The sequence below is a fragment of the Strix aluco genome, chromosome 4, assembly GCF_031877795.1.
Source record: "Strix aluco isolate bStrAlu1 chromosome 4, bStrAlu1.hap1, whole genome shotgun sequence".
Classification (NCBI taxonomy): Eukaryota; Metazoa; Chordata; class Aves; order Strigiformes; family Strigidae; genus Strix; species Strix aluco.
In genome coordinates, this window is record NC_133934.1 from 99,030,664 (window position 1) to 99,048,961 (window position 18,298).

Here is an 18,298-nt window from a genome sequence, read left to right on the forward strand (position 1 = left end):
GCTTTCAAAAAGTTTTAGAGCAAGGTAAACATATAGTGACACTTACCTAGTATATTTGCCAAGTCTACAGCTATTTGTGGCTTTGAGGATTTCATAAGACAAACAGTATCTTTGCACATATCATCTTGACTGAATTATTTTCATAAACTGCTCTAAGAAAAGAACTGACTTCCTTTTAGCTGGCCAAATAATATTATTTCCAAATATATGCATCTGGATATCTCTGCTACTTAACTCCCATATTTCAACATATCCTAACCAGAACTACATAAATTAAAAAAAAAAAAAAATAAAAATCAGGTAGCATGAAACACAGCAGACTGTTAAGCTGACCAAAACCTGAAAGCAGCACATGAACAGAATGGCTTCTGCAGAGCACAGGCAATAAAATTTAATCAAGTGGAGAAGATAAGGTCTTAAAAAAAAAAAATTACCTTAAGGGTACAACAGTTCAGTATTTTTATTTCTAACAAGCAAGGTGTATCCAAATTTCTCAATATGGCTTGCAAAATCTTAGATTTAGAAATAGTTGTACTGCAAAAAACCAACCCTTTTTATGGTTCTGCAAGGAACTATAATAATCCCCTCCACATACAGATGAGTATGATAAGCTTTCTTGCCAGTTAGAAGAAAATGGAAGTATTATCTCTGATGGTAGTGCCCTTTTATTTAAAATAGGGACATTAAACAACACAGGGGTCATTAGAGTAAAAAAAAAGGTTTTTCATTGATGAGATATCTTGATAATGAGAATACCTCCTGATCTACTGAGATTCCCTTCTGTTTAATTCAGTACTCCATAGCAATGGTGTCAAGTAAATTATTCATACTTTTGAACAGTTAAACTAATGGAAATGCTTTTATAAGCACAGATTGTGTTAACTGAAAAGATAAATGTCCTTAGAAATATTAAAAGAAAGCTATGTTGCATAGATGATATGTGAAATAATGTGTTATCTAAAGCTTTACAAGTTGGGTCACCTAAGTAGGACCAGATTCAAAGGTGTAGAAAAAGGGTCAAAAAATATTTTCTCCACAGAAAAATCTGACAAAGACCAAGAAAAGGAAGAAAAACTCTGCATATTAAAAGTTTTTGTTAAGAATGCCTGCACTAGGCATGATGAGACTAATCTGATCAAACTACTGATTCAAACTTCAAACAGTAAAGTTAGAAAAAATCATTTAACATATCTTTGCTTCAATTTACTGTAGGAATTTGTCTCTTATCTTTACTTTGCTCAAAATGTTGTTAATCCTTGGGGGGTTATTATGCTGTTAGTTTTACTACATTTTAAGTAAATACCTTCTTAAAGATAAATCCTGAAAAATGAAAACCATCATTAAATAACATTTAATGGTGATAGTTAATTAGTGCTTATATTAATGATAAATAGTCAAGATTATTAACCCAGTATATCAAATAGAGGCCAAATACACAGAAATTTGCACTTTCGGGAAAAACTTCGTATCTGAAGAGCCAAGGTGGAAAAGACAATTGTATGTAATAACTCTGAAAACCTTGCAGAAAGAAAGCTTAATGTGTTCTCTAAAAATAGTAATTTTCTTGGGGATGATAAAACCAATAAAGTCTAAAAATCATACTGAGTAGTGATATTTGCCCATTATGACAATTATGAGTTAAAGGGGCTTACTCTGGAAAAGTTCTGGATCTCAAGCAATGCAACTATTACAGCTGACCTGACAAGCAGAAGAATGTGCAATTAAATCAAAGAACAGCAGCTACACACCATGGCAAGCTTCTGTTTTAGAATGAGATGCCAAATTTAAACATTTATCTTACGTGCAGTTCTGCTGGGGCCACATGTGGATAGTTGTGAATACCAAAAAAGCTTGAGAGCTTTGCTGCTTTTTGATCAGCTGAGTGGTAAAATCACTGGAAATGGGATAACTTCCATGTGGATTTTTATTGACATTGATATCATCCTATAAAGAGGAAGTATGGGGTTTTTGTTTGAAACCTTTCAGCCATTTCTGCCAGTAGGCGAAATCCTGTATTTCTTACATTTCTTCATGACCACAAGATGAAATATCCAATCAAATTCTATTCTAAATGAGAATATTTTTCTGTAAGGAATATTCAGTAGGAAACATATTTCATATATGATAAAAAGACAGCACTACTAAGTAGAGTTATACTTAATATGAAAAACATCTGATTTTGAATGAAAGCCTGTGGTGAGTTGACCCTTGTCAGCAGGTAAGCTCCCACCCAGCTGCTTGCTTGCTCCCACCCAGTGGGATGAGGGAAGAGAACCAGAAGGGCAAAAGCAAGAAAACTCAAAGGCTGAGATAAAAACAGTTTAATAAGTGAAGGGGAAAGAATTAAAAACAACAAAAACCAAGTGATGCAAAACCAATCACTTACCACCAGCAGCCCAATGCCCAGCTGGTCCCTGAGCAGTGGCTTCCCTGGGAACCCCCTTCCTCCCTGCCCAGTTCTTACTGCTGAGCAAGCTGTTACATGGCATGGAGTATCATCTTGGTCAATTTGGCTCAGCTTCCAGGCTACTTGTGTTCTCTCCCAGCCTACTTGCTGGGAGCAGACAGAATGAGAAACTGAGAAGGCCTTGACACTGTGTAAGGAAGCACTGTTCACCTAAAACACTGGTATGTTATCAACACAGTTTTGATCACAGGTCTAGAATACAGCACTCTACTGGCTGCTGTGAAGAAAATGAGCTCCAACCCAGCCAAAACCAATACAAAGTCTAATTCATCTTTCCCTGGTAAGGCAAGCCAAAGGGTTTACACATCTCCAGATGCAACTTTTTTGTTGTTTTGTTTTGAACTCAATTCACCAAAGTATTGACATTTCTTTTAGGGTGGGAAGGAGAATCAGGTAGCAACATACCCTGAAGATAGAACACAGGATTTTTCTAAACAAAGGTACTGCTTGCAGTCACTGTGTCAATAGCATTGATTGATCTTCTGATTAAGTAGCATTAATTATTACTGAGAAACAACACGCTAATGTGCTACAATGGAGGCATGGAACACAGTGTATTTGTCAACAGATTCACACTTCTAAATCAGGTAGGTGACTGAGAATTCTGTGTTTGCTACAAATTCAATCTGTTTATTTACACAAAGGCTATTTAAGTAGCATATTCAAAATCACCAACTTCTGTTACCACATAGGCTGACAAAGTTGTAGCTCATGAGTAAGAATGAAGAAGACTGAGTGAGAACAGGTCAAGGTCAGAATGGAGTCAGTTAAGAGCAATGGTTTGAACGTGTCAAATGACAAATGCAGTGTCTGGCCTGAGACTGACAGGCTGTACAAGAGTAGCTGTCCTCAGGGAAAACGTGGTCTGGTAACCTAGAAGCAATACATTTAAGGGCAATCTTTCAGCAGCATCCTAGCCACCCAGGACTGGTACGACTATGTTTATGTCTGAAAGTCTTCTCCGCTAACTGTGTGCATTTCTCCCATCTGTTTCCATCAACTACTGTCAATAATAAAAAACAGCTTGAACATCTCTTGTATCTGATTAGTCACTCTTTTTTAGCAAACACTTTGCAAAAGCCACCTCCTCCACCCTCCAAACCATACTTAACCACTGAAAACAACACTTCAGAAAGAAGAAAGCAAACACAGGAAGCTCAAATTCTTTACCTGGCATTTGTTCAGATGGGAATTCAACTTCCTAGAAAACGGAAGAAGTTACAAGTTTCTCTAGTTCGAAAGTTTCCCCTACGCTGTTCAAAGCTCTGGTGACTCCCACATATTGCTTTGATTGCTGAATCTGGCTAATAAATTTTGTTAGGAGAAAGAATTATACCATAAAAAAATAATAATTAATAGCTGTTCATTACTGCAACACAGCACTGAAGACATGAAGGCAAGTCTCTTCCTCCACTAAAATTGTCACAGAAACTGTTCACAACAAGGAACAGTTGTGTCTGGAATGACCCACCAGAAACACCACAATAGTAATAAAGGACTAAGTGAACTCTATCTAGGCTTCTAACTCAGGAAGCTTAGGTATTTCAAATTCAGAATATTTAAACTGATCAGTTCTGACTGATGGTGGCACTTCACACTTCCATAAGATGCCTCTCCTTAATGAGCACATTTGCTTTGTTAAAATCGTCATTACCACAGAGTTACAGTTCCTAGACTACCATGAGCCCAAGGCTTTCCATCAGTACTGTAACATAACAGCTGATCATAAAAAGGTCAACAGGACAAACATGTTCTTCCCCTCCTTTTTCATGCCCTCACCTCCCTGCCAAGTGACTGTTACACATCCTTTCAGGTGTATTGGTGCTGTGCTAACAGCCTTGTTTAGGAGCTCTTTTGCATAAAAGAGGAAACTGCTGCTAAAAAGAACTAAACAGATAAAAGGTTTCTGACCTCTCAAAGAGCCATTCAAAAGCCTTATTAAGCAACTCGAGTTATTAAGTAGAAGATTACAGAAAAAGTATTTCTGTGATTGTAATCCTATAAGATAATTCCCTCTTACAACTTAATGAATTCCTGTATCACATGACTGGAAAGTTCTCCAGATAATTTCTATATTTAAATTATCAGCCAGAAAGGATGACTAAGTGATCTGAAAGACAGAACATTCACGGAAAGCAGTATCTTTACTGGATTTATTAATTTAATTGTAACTTTGAAATACTTGAACCTGAATTTAAATGTGAACATAAATCTCTCAATTTATCTGGATAATATACTTTCCAACTTAAGTGTAAGCTATAAAATCTAGAAGTCTCCTAGCTCAGCCTGGACAGGAGGATTTCCACAGACTTCCACCTCCTTTAAAAGTAAACAAACCAGTTCTGTAGGTCTTTTCACCGCAATCTGGAAAGTTTATGACCATCAAAAGAATTGTTAGTTACCAAAGTCTGGTAACTGTTGTGATGCAAGTAGTATGTATTCTGCACTTAATTTAGCTTTTACTAATCACGCAACATTATGAGTCACTGTACTCTCAAGTCACAGATCAATGGTCCACCTTTGTAAAAAATGTGATTCTGCCCACGAAAGTAACAGAGGTTCCAGAGTAAGAAATTATCTCAAATTAAGATTGATTACACTAGTTTCCCCTGTTTTGATGTGGCATAGGCTATTTCTTCTGACACAAACCTTTTAATACCCATTAATGCCAACAGTGGCCAAGAACAGCTGTGAATAGAAAAATGCAGGAAAATTGCATATTATTTTGAAGCAGAGACTTTTAGATTAAAAAAATCCATCTAATGTGGTATTTTTTCCAAAGCACATAAGACAAAGAAAAAACAGTGGATTATAAACACTCTTTAAACCTCTATAAACCTCTTAAAATATGACCCAATACTTTTCAGTCTTCCTGACTGCAACATCTGAAATGAAGCCTGTAACATTAGTTCTAGTAATTTAGAATATTTCATACTGTACAAAATGTTCTAATATAACCCTAGTTTGTCACTTTATTGCTTCTGAATACATTATTTACATCTGCGTACAATTTCTTTTTATATATCTGTAATCTTGTACTTTTAAGGCCAAAAAACCCCCAAGTTTAACATATCTCAGTTCTCGCATGAGGAAACTGCATTATTTTACTACCACTAGTTTAAGTAATATCTATACCCTGGGAGTTAAACAGATGCTTCCAAGTTATTTCTAACAATAACAAAAAATACCTTTAAATCATAACATTATACTTTTAGAAAAGTCCTACTGATTATAAAGGTAGGAGGCAAAATGATAATCCTAACTGTTCAGCTGCAAAACCTTCATCAGCAATCAACAAAACAAGATAACCTTTATTGACAACTGAGATCAGTTTCTTCCTCTGCTCTCATTAGCCATGTCAGCTCTTCAGATTTGCTAGGTACATTTTAAGTGCCACAGGAAAAAAAAACAACACACTAACCAACAAAAAACCCACAACTAAAAGATCAGTCTAGTGGATAACATCCCACTTTTTGTTTTAGCCCTGGCTTTAACCTATTTAGTGAAAAGAAAGCTAAAAAAGAAAGCTACATATTCTTTCTGGATTGACTGACTGAATGAAGACTGTGTCTATATTTCACATTCCTGCAACGAGTGCAGCCTACACATTCCAGATGTGAACTGCCAGCTACCCAGGGTCTTGCAAGTAATATCATCACAGCTGCACAAATCTTTGAAGAGGCTGCAAGGTCCACCTATCGACCCCAGTAATGCTCTGATTTCACGACTGCTATAACTAGACTAATAGTATTCTGCTTAGTAGAGTTATGCTCAACTCATCTGCATGATTTTTTTTATCATATATTTGTGGAAATATTCTAAATGAGACACTGATGGAATAACGTTTCTTCACTTTTGCACCACTATCAAACATGAACCATGTAGGACAATCACAGTATCCAGGTGCTCAACAGCTTAATAACTTAGAGCTGAAATTCACAGTGAATGAAGAGGAATCTGCTACGGTTCCTGACAGGGGATAAGGGAAGTCTGAAAGACACTACTGACCTTAAATTCAGCAGGAGTGGAAGGACATGGTACTAAAAACCTGTGCAGGTTAGAATAGCAATGACTTTGCTAACTGTAAGCTTAAGTCAACACTTGAAAGAACTTTACCTTTTGTACTTTCCTGTTGAAATCCGTAACTGGCTTTAAAGCATCATTTCAGCACTATCCCTTCAGAGGGGGGAAGGAGGGGAGAAGGAAACAGAAGAAAGAATATTGTTTATATAGGTGTGCAAACTGAGGGTATGTACTGGTAAGAAGAAAAAGCAACCAGCCAAGGTACTCATTTTACATTTTTATCAAATGTAAATAAAAGCAAAGAAGGAAAGAAATCATTTGATGTTATACCTTGTGAGTGGTCTGGCAGTGGAGAGAGAATAGACAATATTACATAGCTCCACCAACTATGTATTATTTTAACGAAGAAAAATTTCTAACAGAATAAAGAGATGAGACAAATGTCTTTACAAAATCTGTTTGTAGCCTGATAGCAGCAAAGGATCTACCATGATTAGCCAGTATAACTAGTCTTTCAGTAGCTTGGATCAGCTTCTAACCTTCAATAATAGGAAAATTAAGTGATTTTAGGGATTGTCACTTCAGATTTGATTCTACCCCTGGAAATCAAAACAGTCGCATTCATACCAAGCCTCTTCTCCTCTCAAGATGTTCTACAGCTGCACAGATGTAATGCAATGCACTAAAGTCTACAGTGAGTAAAGGTGATGTAGATCCAATCTGGTTTACATTTTATGAGTTTAAATACTGTGAAAAGAAAGAAAGACAGAAAAATCAATAAATTCTATGCTTAGAAAATTAGTATGATGCCACAGCAGGCATTCTGAAACAATCCTTTTGTAAGTAATTCTGAACAGCAAAAATCCGATACTTTGGTCTAAGACATCATCAAGACTACATACAGTGTTCCATTTCTTAATGTTTTATATTAAACAATAATGCTAATCCATGAAAAGGAATCATAAAAATATTGACTCATTGCACCTAAATTTTATGCATTATTTTTCAAGTGGCTTGAGTAGCCTGGAAGACACTTTCCTGTTTATCTGGTACCATGACTGATGATCTACAACTTTGTATTTTAGATTAACCTCTTCCAGGTTAGAAATCTAAACAGTTTAGAAAGCTTGGTTAGGAGGAAGGTTTCATATCTATGTTTATTTAGAGACCAGATGAAAGATGCTAGACACCCAGAAACTAGCTTTTTCTTCTAAGCCAAAGAACAGGGACTGACATTCTATTCAAACGTGGAGACTGGAGATATATAATTAAGCTAGCATGGAATGGTTGTTAAAATCAGGGGGTGGAAAACAAAACTAGACAATTAAAATGGGCAATTTTATCCGACAGCACTGCCAGCAGACTTTTTAAATTTTTGAACAGTTATGTACACAGAATTGAAAAAGAAGAGAGATGAAAACATGAAGGGAACATTGTTCAGCAATAAAATACTTAATAATATTTCTTTGTTGTAGATTTAGTTTTGCTGGACACAAAATTAACTATGTATTAACACATAAAGAAGCAATTTTAGTTGTTCTAATCATTTGTTCCTCTAAACAGACTCCTGATTCTGGAAGTTTTATTCCAGGTGACCTGGAAAGGATTATGGTTTTATTACCATGTGGAACAAAGGGATCACCTCCCAACATCTCAGCTGCTGAATAACTTTTTTTTATCTTCCTTCCCATCAATTCCCAGAAAGTCTGGAGATGGAGAATGTAGTTTAACTGGTATTGTTTGCCTCATCTTCACATAGATTTAGCACGGACTTTTCCAACATTTAAATACTATCTTCCAATTCATTTTTTGGAAGCCCTGAACCTGGGAAGGTCAGCCATATTAAAACGTAGTTTGAACTGCAAGAACTTAAGTCAGAGGGAAAACAACCCTGATTTTTTTTCCCACTGTAGGGGCCTATTCTGAGTTCTGTGTTTTCAAATACTAGGGTTTATAAGAAGGAAAACAAACAAACAAAAACCACCAAATACCCCTACAAACACAAACAAATGAAAAACAAAGCCACAGATCATGTACTATAGATATTATGAATTAAAATGCAGCTATCAAATTAATATTGCATCTGAACAATCAGAAATAAAAAATAAAGTGTTAGTAAATAAGACTATCCAAGCAAGGTGGTCTACACATTCTTATGTCAATATGGGAACTGCGAAAGATGAAGGAGAAGATAAAATCCTTCAGAAGAGAAATGACCTATGCTATCAAAGTAGAAAGAGAGCCATTGCTGTGAAATCACATGGTGGGGATATATATACACACTGAACTGTTCCTATCTGTGTCAACAGAAGTACAGAAAACTGAAAGTGTCAACACCAATGAATTCCTGCTACTTATGAAGGACTATATGGTACTAAATTTAGAAAGAATTTTGGAATGGAAACAATGCTGGATAACAAATACAAGATAATTTACACTTACAATTTACTTCATTCAGATGTATAGTAATGTCATTGCCTTATGACCTTGAAAGGGACCATTTATGAAAAATATGGCATATAGGATTTTTACCCAGAAGATCAAGTGATTATTGAGACAGATTGAGTCCTATCCTTTCTGACTGAAACTGGAATCAAAATTCAAAAATATAACAAAAAGATACACTGAAAAAAAAAAAAATCAATTCATTAAGCACCACATGGTTCTGAGTAACACATTTCAAATGGACTAGTGGCTGTGTGGTTTACAAACAAGATGAGGTCAAATGGTTGGGAACACTGTCATTTTAAGAAAAACTGTTATTTAATGCTTCATTTGAGTTTTCTTGTCTCAAGCAATCTAAGAGTTTATGCAAAAATAATTCTCAAGGACTTAAGCAGCTCACAAATATTAAGGAATGGGTTTGGATTCACACAAAAGTGTGTGTCCCATAGAGGTATTTTCAGTAGTTCATTTTCAGTCATTACTATCGAAGCACCACTTGCATTCATTTTCTAGACTAGGAAAAATGGCTGCATTGAATGAAGTAACCGTGACATAAAGAAGAAAAGAAATACCGGGTCTCAGGCACAGAAAAGAAGGATTTTAGTTTTTGAAACAGCTGGGCATTCAGGTGGTGCAGTTTTCCCTTTTAAAAGATTTCATTTGGCCATCATCCAAGGCTGCTTTTTTTCTTTTTTGTAAGAGAAGCAATTCTGTTTTCCATTTCTAACGGTTCTGAAGTCATTATGAACATGGACAATCACCTTTCCATATCAGAGTACACCTAGATCAAAAAGTTTCATTAAGGATGAAGAAACTGGCTGGTCTCACATGGCTACCCACAAAGGTGACCAGAATTCACCAATCAATTAATGCACAGCAGCACCAAAACAGAACTAGCATCCAGTTCATTTTAAGCAAGTACTGATGAATTCCAAAATGCTATAAAATACATATAGAAAATCAAACTTACGTTTCATCTATACATGAATATATCTATATACCTATACTCAGTATGAGTAAATCAGACTTTTACCTTCGAAATCTATTAAAAACACTAAACTAAGGAAGCTATGCAAAGTGAAACAGCAAAAGATATCTCAGTAAAACAAATCAGGGTCAAACTGACAGTGAATAGCTTTGCCACTTTTATCATAAATTACATTCAAGATAAATTCCACCTCTGGGGTAAGAAACATATCAAGTAGTCCTTGAGGTGGGCTTACAGGACTGGAAGTGAGTATGTAATAACTCAGGTGTGCTAAGACCCATCAACCAGTAAAGAAGAAAAACATTAACTTTTCTTCAGCTTACTTATCAGCAATTTTGTTTAGTGAACCACAGCAAATATCAGCTACCTGCAGCGAGCATTTCAAAGATGTCAGCATTAGTTTATGAGTCCAGACAGTTGCATTTCATCTGAAATACAGTAACTTTCTTCACATGTGGAGGATGTGATCTCTAGTGTTCACTGTAATGTGAAATAGGACCCACACAAACTTTTTCTTGTCATATGTAGCACTGTGACACTGTGCTTTCTCCTGGAATCAGATTCATGGCATGACTGACATGTGCAGAAACCGACTTCTCTATCAAGTTTATTTTTACATTCTATTCACTTTCTACCACAAAAGCACTTTTTCAAGCAGAACTATAATGCACCAAAACCGACAGTGCAGTAACTTGCAAGCCACAATAAACAATACATTCAGTTTAAATGCAATTTCCTAGGAAAATACTTACCAAGGCACAGACACACAATATACACAAGTGTATGACTCAAAGGTCTTGGAATGCACTACAGATAGGACAGCAGTTCAGTAGAACTGCATTATAAACCAATTGTATTTTATTTATAGAGAAGTAAATAGAACTGCCACAATGGATCAGATCCGTGGTCTGTCTAGGTGTATGCATTACCACCTTCTCAAAGGGATGTGACAGGCACACTGGAATAACTATACAACGAAGTCATCCCCTAAGCCTCAATAACTACTAATTTGCTTGATGATCAGAAGAACAAGTAAATAACAGATTACATCCAGTCTTTGCTTATTAAAAAATTATTATTATATTCATATTTTTAGATAGCTAATCTTTTAAATGTTTTTACAGAGGCAGCACATTAAAGGAAGGATTTTCGTAAGCTAAGTTTTTTTTTATTTTCCTCTTGACCTCGTTTTTTTTGATCTTTTTGATCGTTTTTTTGATCTTTTTCTCTTGACCTCGTTTTAGTGCTAATAAATATTCCATAAATAAAAGGATAAGATATTATCTATAATTTTTCAAGCCAATTACATTCACACGTTTCAGTTTCTTCTAGGGTTCAACATCACCACATAGTTTTGATGTCCCTGCCTTCCTGCCTCCAAAATACAGTACTGAAGTTTAAAGTTTAGTCAAAATTACAGAAATTAGAAACTAATAATTAAAGTCTGGAGAATATATAGCACAAATATTAAGAGCCAAATTGACAGGTCACAAATGAATTTTAAAAAAAACTTGTCTTCTCTCTTTCAAATGTACTTCTCTTGTTGATGTTTTTATATACTGGCATTGGTGCCAGGACAGAACATTATTGTATATTATGGATTAGCTATAAATTAAGGAAATACCTAATTAGGATCAATTTCGTACTACCACAACCTTTACTCTCTTCTAAACTGAGAAATTTGTTTAGACTTGAAAACTTTAAACTCTCAATTAATACATTTATAAAAATCAATACTAACTGAAGTTAGCATATTTTCAGTACTAACTAATGAAATTCTAACCAACCAGGAATTTTCAGAATCACTAATTGCTACAAAACCACAGAACTCCATTCTGGCTCTGTAAGCACCAAAATCTGCTAATTTGACACAAGAAAATTTCCCATTTCTATGACAAACAGTAATATTCTGCATCTTGAAGATAACACCTCACTCAGACTTTAATTCTTCAGAAAAGACAAGAAAATATCTCACTTAATGCTTTCTATATTATCTCATCTCAGAGTTATACAGATCAAAATAGAACCAACCTTTATAATGACAAATGCCCCTTCTCATTTTATGTAACCCTACAGATTTTACAAGAACATAATGTACTTTTTTCCCCAAGATTCCCATTTTAGAAAGTTAATTTAGAGCTCTGATTATATGCAATATTTCTATGGAACAAGCACTCAAATATTCTTATCCATTCTGATCTCAACACATGGCTTTTATGCTTAAGATAACTAAAACCCATCCAGTTAAATAAAAAAAAAGGTAAAGCAGAATTAATCTTGACATGAATATGCAAAGCATAAAAGCAAGCACCTGCAACGGTCTTTGGCAGCAGAAAATGTATTTCTAATATTTCAATCTCCAGACTGACAGTGGCCTTTATTTTCTCTAAAGCAAACAACTGAGTATTTAGTATATATTGGCAAGAATTATCTTAATCAAATGCAAAAAAAGTTGTTCTTTCTGCATGGAAACATTGCTAAGATTTATCTGATTTGTAATTTCAAAATAGTAAAACACCACAAAAATAATATAGTAGCTACTTTGGGGTGGGGTTTTTTGGTCAAATAATTAATTTGCATCACAACTAATTTACAAAGGGAAAATCTGTAAGAATACTATGTTTAATTACACACTTTTTCCCAATGGCTATCAGTTAAGAATTAAAACCAACAACTACCAAGTATTTGACAGGAGGGAGGGGAGCAATTGTCTGTCTTCCCATCCTAATTCTTAACAGCAAATTTTTGTTTATCTCCTTTAGTCAGTCATTAATCTTGCACAGTATGGTAAACACCACTATACGCTTACCAGGTCTCAAATGTGGTAAGCTAACACGAGTCAATAGTGTATGAAAAAAGAAGTACTCATTACCATTCTCACACTGGCAATATATTCTTGGAGAAGAAAAAGAATGATCCATTAATAACGCCTGCCACTTGTCCTAGAGAAAAGGTTACAGAGGCAAAGATGTCATTACTGGGCTTCTAAGAGTATTTTAATTAATTCAGCAGAATGACTGTTAAAACCAAAGCATATATGTAGGGCAAAGCTTAAAACAAAAAAACAAAATCTCAAGATCACAATCTTCCTTCAACCCTAGGTCTTACTCCTTTCCAAGGATTATGCATTTCTAATATGTAACTACAGGTGGCAGCAACTGTTTATTCTTACAGGTCCAGAATTAATCTTTGAAGAGCTTCAAATGCTGTATCACAAGGTTCTACCCAGAAATAAGAGTCAAATTCATCTTCAGCGTCAGGCTAATGTTATGTCAAGAATTAAGTTGTTCTAATGAACACAACTTGTAGATGACAAAATTTCTGCACACCACTCATCTCCAGCTTTGTTTTTTACTTTACTGATGGAAAAGCAATACAACCTGATTAACTTGGCCGCTGAATAGCAATTAACATAACAGAAGGATACTCCAAATTAAACATACTCCAGTATCAGAACCTGTATGTAAGATACAAAAGTGGAAAATACTTCCTACCTCAGTTAAAAAACCCTCTACTCCCAAATGCTTGCCCTTCCTTCCCTCTCCAAGGTAACATCCAGAATGTACATAAGCTATGGAGAGTGCTCTTCTAAATTCTAAACAAAAGACAAACTCGAAATATTTAGTACAAGATACTAGTGGGAGGAATCTTGTTACGATCTTCCTAAATTTGAATTTGTTCCTTCTTCTCAGAATTAGCACCCGCACCTTTAATCAGTTCTCATTATTGCTCTAATTACTAATGTCATTAATCAAGTTACAGAAAACAGTCTAGCCTATTTAACTCTACAGACTATATCCTTACATGATACTCAAATGAAAATAAAGCAAAAAATGATTCTGAAGGAAAAGAATCAGGGACAGGGCTCCAGCCTGTAGTGCAAAGTGCATGTGTGTGTGTGAGGAGGTAAAAGAAGAAAGGCAACGAAGAGGGTCTGCAGTTCCACAGGGACACCCATATTTACAGCTAAGCTCCTAAGCACTTCCTGCAGAAACAGGAGCAGCATGAATTTCACTTTCTTCACTCCTATCCTTTAGGAAGCAATAAGGCTCAATAAGGTAAGTAAGCTTGTAAACAAACCCTTTAAGTTCTTTCATCTTCAGTTCCACTTGGGAGGAAGTGTTCTTTGGTGGTATTTTTTTTTTGTTTCGAAAATATGCATTAGCTACAAGATACACATTACATATATGATATGCATATCTATATATAATTACATATATAAGCATGTGGGTGTACGCGCATATATATTCTCATAATGTATTTTAAAAAATACTTGTAGGGTATTAGAAGTTAAACTGACTAACCTTCCAAAAAACTTTTCACATCCTCCAGAAAGTTCAGAAGAATATCACTTAAAACATAAATGCTACCTTGTTGGAGAAGATGAAATGACAGGCTTCACCTGAAATCTGACCGCACTAAGGTGTAAGAATGATATGAATATACTGTTTTGGCTAATTAGCAAAATACCCCAACAAAAGAACCAAGTTGCAAATTCTGAACTGAATTTAATTAATTTCAAGCTATATCGTCAGGTATATGTTCTTTGGTTTGCTTGGCTACAGTTGGACCTTACTTTTTCCAGTCAGGATGAATCTGAGACCAACAACACATTTCACTATTTTCCATAAAAAAACTTCAATACTGAAGGTTTCAGACTAAATGGGTTTTGATACACAGCTGGCCCATCCCTGGGCTTCAAACAAGGACTAGCAGAACTGCAGGTATCTCACTCCAGTGTCTGACCCTCCCAACTACCGACTAACATAACCCAGTGACTGAACTAACTTCACAGTATTACACATTACCAAGAACACCTGGCTTTAATTGGGAGATATTTCAAAGCTGCTATGACAATTATTTATGCAAAAGTTCTTGAAGATGATGGAAAGATTAATGAAATATATTCCCATGTATACTAGAACATTAGGAAAAATGCTAAACAGAGCACAAAATTTTTTCCACAAGTCAAAAAAATTTAGTTTGAAAAACTAATTTTAAAATACCAGCATGAGTGCTAGAACAATGCTTTTGGAACTGAATAAGAATTTATCTGTACACACCTATAAAACTTGTAATTATAGTATAGATACAGTATTTCTGTAGAAAACAGTATTGCATTAAGAATACCAATCTGAATAATGAAAGGAATAGCAGACATTTAAACAGACTATTGCACCTTATGTATTACAAGACAATTTCCAAAAGTATGATTGCATTGCTGTTTATAATTATTGATATTGGTTATTTGCTAATGAGGACTTTTTAAAAGTTTTGGTAGATTTTCCATTGCTCAGTGAGGCTGGCACACAGAAAGTCACTAGAATTTAGGGTCAACTATTACTTGGTTTACAGTTATTATAGTTTCTGTCAAATTTAAACTTATCTACAGGGAGTCTGTAACCCAGTATGAGCAAAAAGTTGACAGCAAGAAGAACAGCAGAAGCACTTATCCATGAGGAGGTTTATTAGTCCCTGGCCCTGTACCATGTCCGTAGCCTTGTACCGTGTGTGTACACACACAGACTGCATCTGTGCACAGTCAGAATGACAGGCAAGGAATACGGAAACAGTCACCATCTGGTACCAGAGGATGGTTGAATAAGCCCATTTTAGCTACAAAGTGGTAATAGAGAGAATGTGAATGTGCTTCATGGGACATGGTAGGACTCAGTGTGTGTTTTAAAAAAAGTAGAAGTCAAGCAAAAGTTTATGAACCTCAGTGGCAACATTCTTTTTTTCCCCCCCGCTGTGATGACACTTGTTTAGGATAAAGGTTAGTATTTGTGTCAGTTGAACCAGGAACTCAAGTTTGGACAGATCAAGCTTATGAGAATAAAATAATTTTAGAGGCTGAAATGAGTGGTGGTTTATTAATACTGACATTAGCAGGAAGGATGGAAGTGAGCATCATTAGCAAACAGATGACAAACAAAGGCTTGATATGAGATTTCTTCTATACAAAGTGGAAAAATTGTAGAGGATATGTCTTCTCCCATCAGTGCAGAAACTGCTCCTCCCTCCTCCCCACCACACCAAAAAGAAAAAAAGGAAATCCTATTAATGTGGAAGGGATTAAAAAAAATAAAAAGATAGTCTGAAAGAAATTTTGTGCCTTTTTTCTTCATTTGAGAAGACACTAAAAGAAAAGAATGATTGACAAAACAGTTCTGACTTATGATCACAAAGTTAGTGGTAATCTCAGTGTCAGTAGCTAAAATGTAAGCACCAAACTGGAGATGATTTCCCCCTTCCTCAAGTTTACCTTTGGTGTTTTAGAGGAAACGGATGCAAGACAAATAACAGACAGAAAAAAGAACAAACAGTAATGTATTCTAGATTTATGAGAGAGAAGAATTACCAGAAAGAACTGAGTAAGGCTCTGCATATTTATAATTGATGTCTACTAGGGGGAAGAAACAACAACTAAACAGAACCCCAAGGCAGCTTGCACTTTTCTACAGTTTGGAGACTCATTAAGAGAAAAAACATTTTTTTATTCCAGCTGGGAAGAACATGGGAGGCGTACTTTTAAAAGTGTTCTGGTTTAGAGCAGACAAAAAGACTATGACTGTTTTCAGAGATATCAGTTTAAGGGAACAACTAAACCATTTTTTTTTCATAAAGAATACTTAGTGAAATATGTGAACATCCTCCCCAAAAAACAGTTTTTGTTGCTCAGGAAGTGAATGGTAAATACCAATTTCACATATTAACCAGATGTTTTTTATTTAACCAGACATTTTTTTAGTGTAATCCTGGAAGTTCACCTTAAGATATGAGACTTACAAAATGTAAAAAAACTCTAAACCAACTGATTCCTGTCAAGATCAAAGCAAATTCCAAAAAACCCATGGGAAGTTTAGTAATAACTACTTTTTCACAGATGTGTAAGGAAATGGCAACACAGGACAGGCTTTTAGTAGGAAATATTTCAGGCCACCCAGAAATGCTTCTGGATAAACAAAAGTAGAGGCACAAATTGAAACGAGGGTTGCTAAAAGGGGAGGAGAATGACTTCTGACAAGGTGTGTAGGGGACGTTGCCTCTAGAACTGAAGACTAGGAGAGCAAAAATAGCAGAAGAGTGTGAAGTGGTGCTCGATGAAGAAATGCTGAAGCCTAGAAGTTTACTACTGTCAAGTTAGCATATTCAGACCCATGACTTCAAGATGTAATTAGGCTGTGAGCTCATCTGAACACAGAGTAACTCACGTGCAAAATCATTTCATGTCCAACTGCACAAAGCACTCCAGCTTCAGTTGACTTACCTCCCATAATTTTAGATTGGCAGTTGATAAATTCTGGCTTCTTGTCTGTAAGGTAACGCTGACAAGTGTGATGTAGAACCTGAAAGAATGTGCATTTTTCCGAAGCTGTGCTTGCTACCCATTGGTCAAAGGCATTTTCAAATAGTAAATCAAATTCTGGGGAATCCTAGAAGAAAAAAAAAACAACACACTACTATTATTCCAGTTTTATAAATGATTTGGAGAGTAATACAGAAATATTATTTTTTAGAAGTTATTATGTTGGAAGCTCATGCAACTCAAGACCATCCCTGGGATTATTTTTCCTTTGCATGTTTCTGGATGCAAAAAAAGTAAGGCAGGAAGTTTTTTTCTTGCAGATATTTTTAATGAGGACTATTCAGCTATGACAAAAATACCTGAAAACAAAAATACTTTAGACCAAAAAATTATAAGTTGGAACCTCTTAAGAAATCCTTGTTATCTACAATAATACAGTTACTTGTGTCTTCTACATTACACAAGGATTTGTGACTTTCAGCACAGAATCTACTTTCACACATGTGGTTCTGCTCTTGATGACGAGCCAAAAAGGGAAAACAAATAGCAAGTCCTAGCTACTGTATTTACTGTATTACCATAAAGTCTTGCTTAGGTCTCAGGATCACGTGAAGAAAAGAGCACTCCCAGAACAAATCAAAGTCCAGCTCTATACCATGCATCAACTACCAAAATAAATGAATTTTATGCAAGAAGTATTGCTATACATTTAGCAATATTTGCTAAATATAATTTTGCAATCTAATCTAGTAAATGCTTTTTTTTTTTAATTGATGACACTAGGAATTCACAGGAAGACAAGTCTGAAAGGAACGTGTCTAAGCTTAAGAACTTGACAGGACTTTCAATCTGATAGTATCCCAAGTATCTGTTATTTACGTAGCTGCGCAGCACAAGCTGGGAAAGGGCCTAAAACTCATATCCCTTATCTATTGTCACCGCTCTCATTTTCATTGTCCCTTTCCCCAAGAAATATATAATTCCACCCCCTGCATTTCAGAAGACAGTGGCCAAAGGTCGTCTTTTTTGTAGAAAAAGGACTGTACTGGGTAGTAACAGAATTTGG

At 35.4% G+C, this 18,298-nt stretch overlaps 1 protein-coding gene across 3 annotated transcripts in view; it reads right to left on the bottom strand.

Annotated features, from left to right (window-relative positions):
- Positions 1-18,298, bottom strand: part of STXBP6 (syntaxin binding protein 6) — a 128,441-nt gene that overhangs the window by 14,825 nt on the left and 95,318 nt on the right. For all 3 annotated transcript variants that reach the window (XM_074824530.1, XM_074824531.1, XM_074824532.1), the window contains exon 4: positions 17,194-17,359. In XM_074824530.1, coding sequence (XP_074680631.1) covers positions 17,194-17,359 — 166 coding nt within the window. The remainder of the gene's footprint in view (positions 1-17,193; positions 17,360-18,298) is intronic.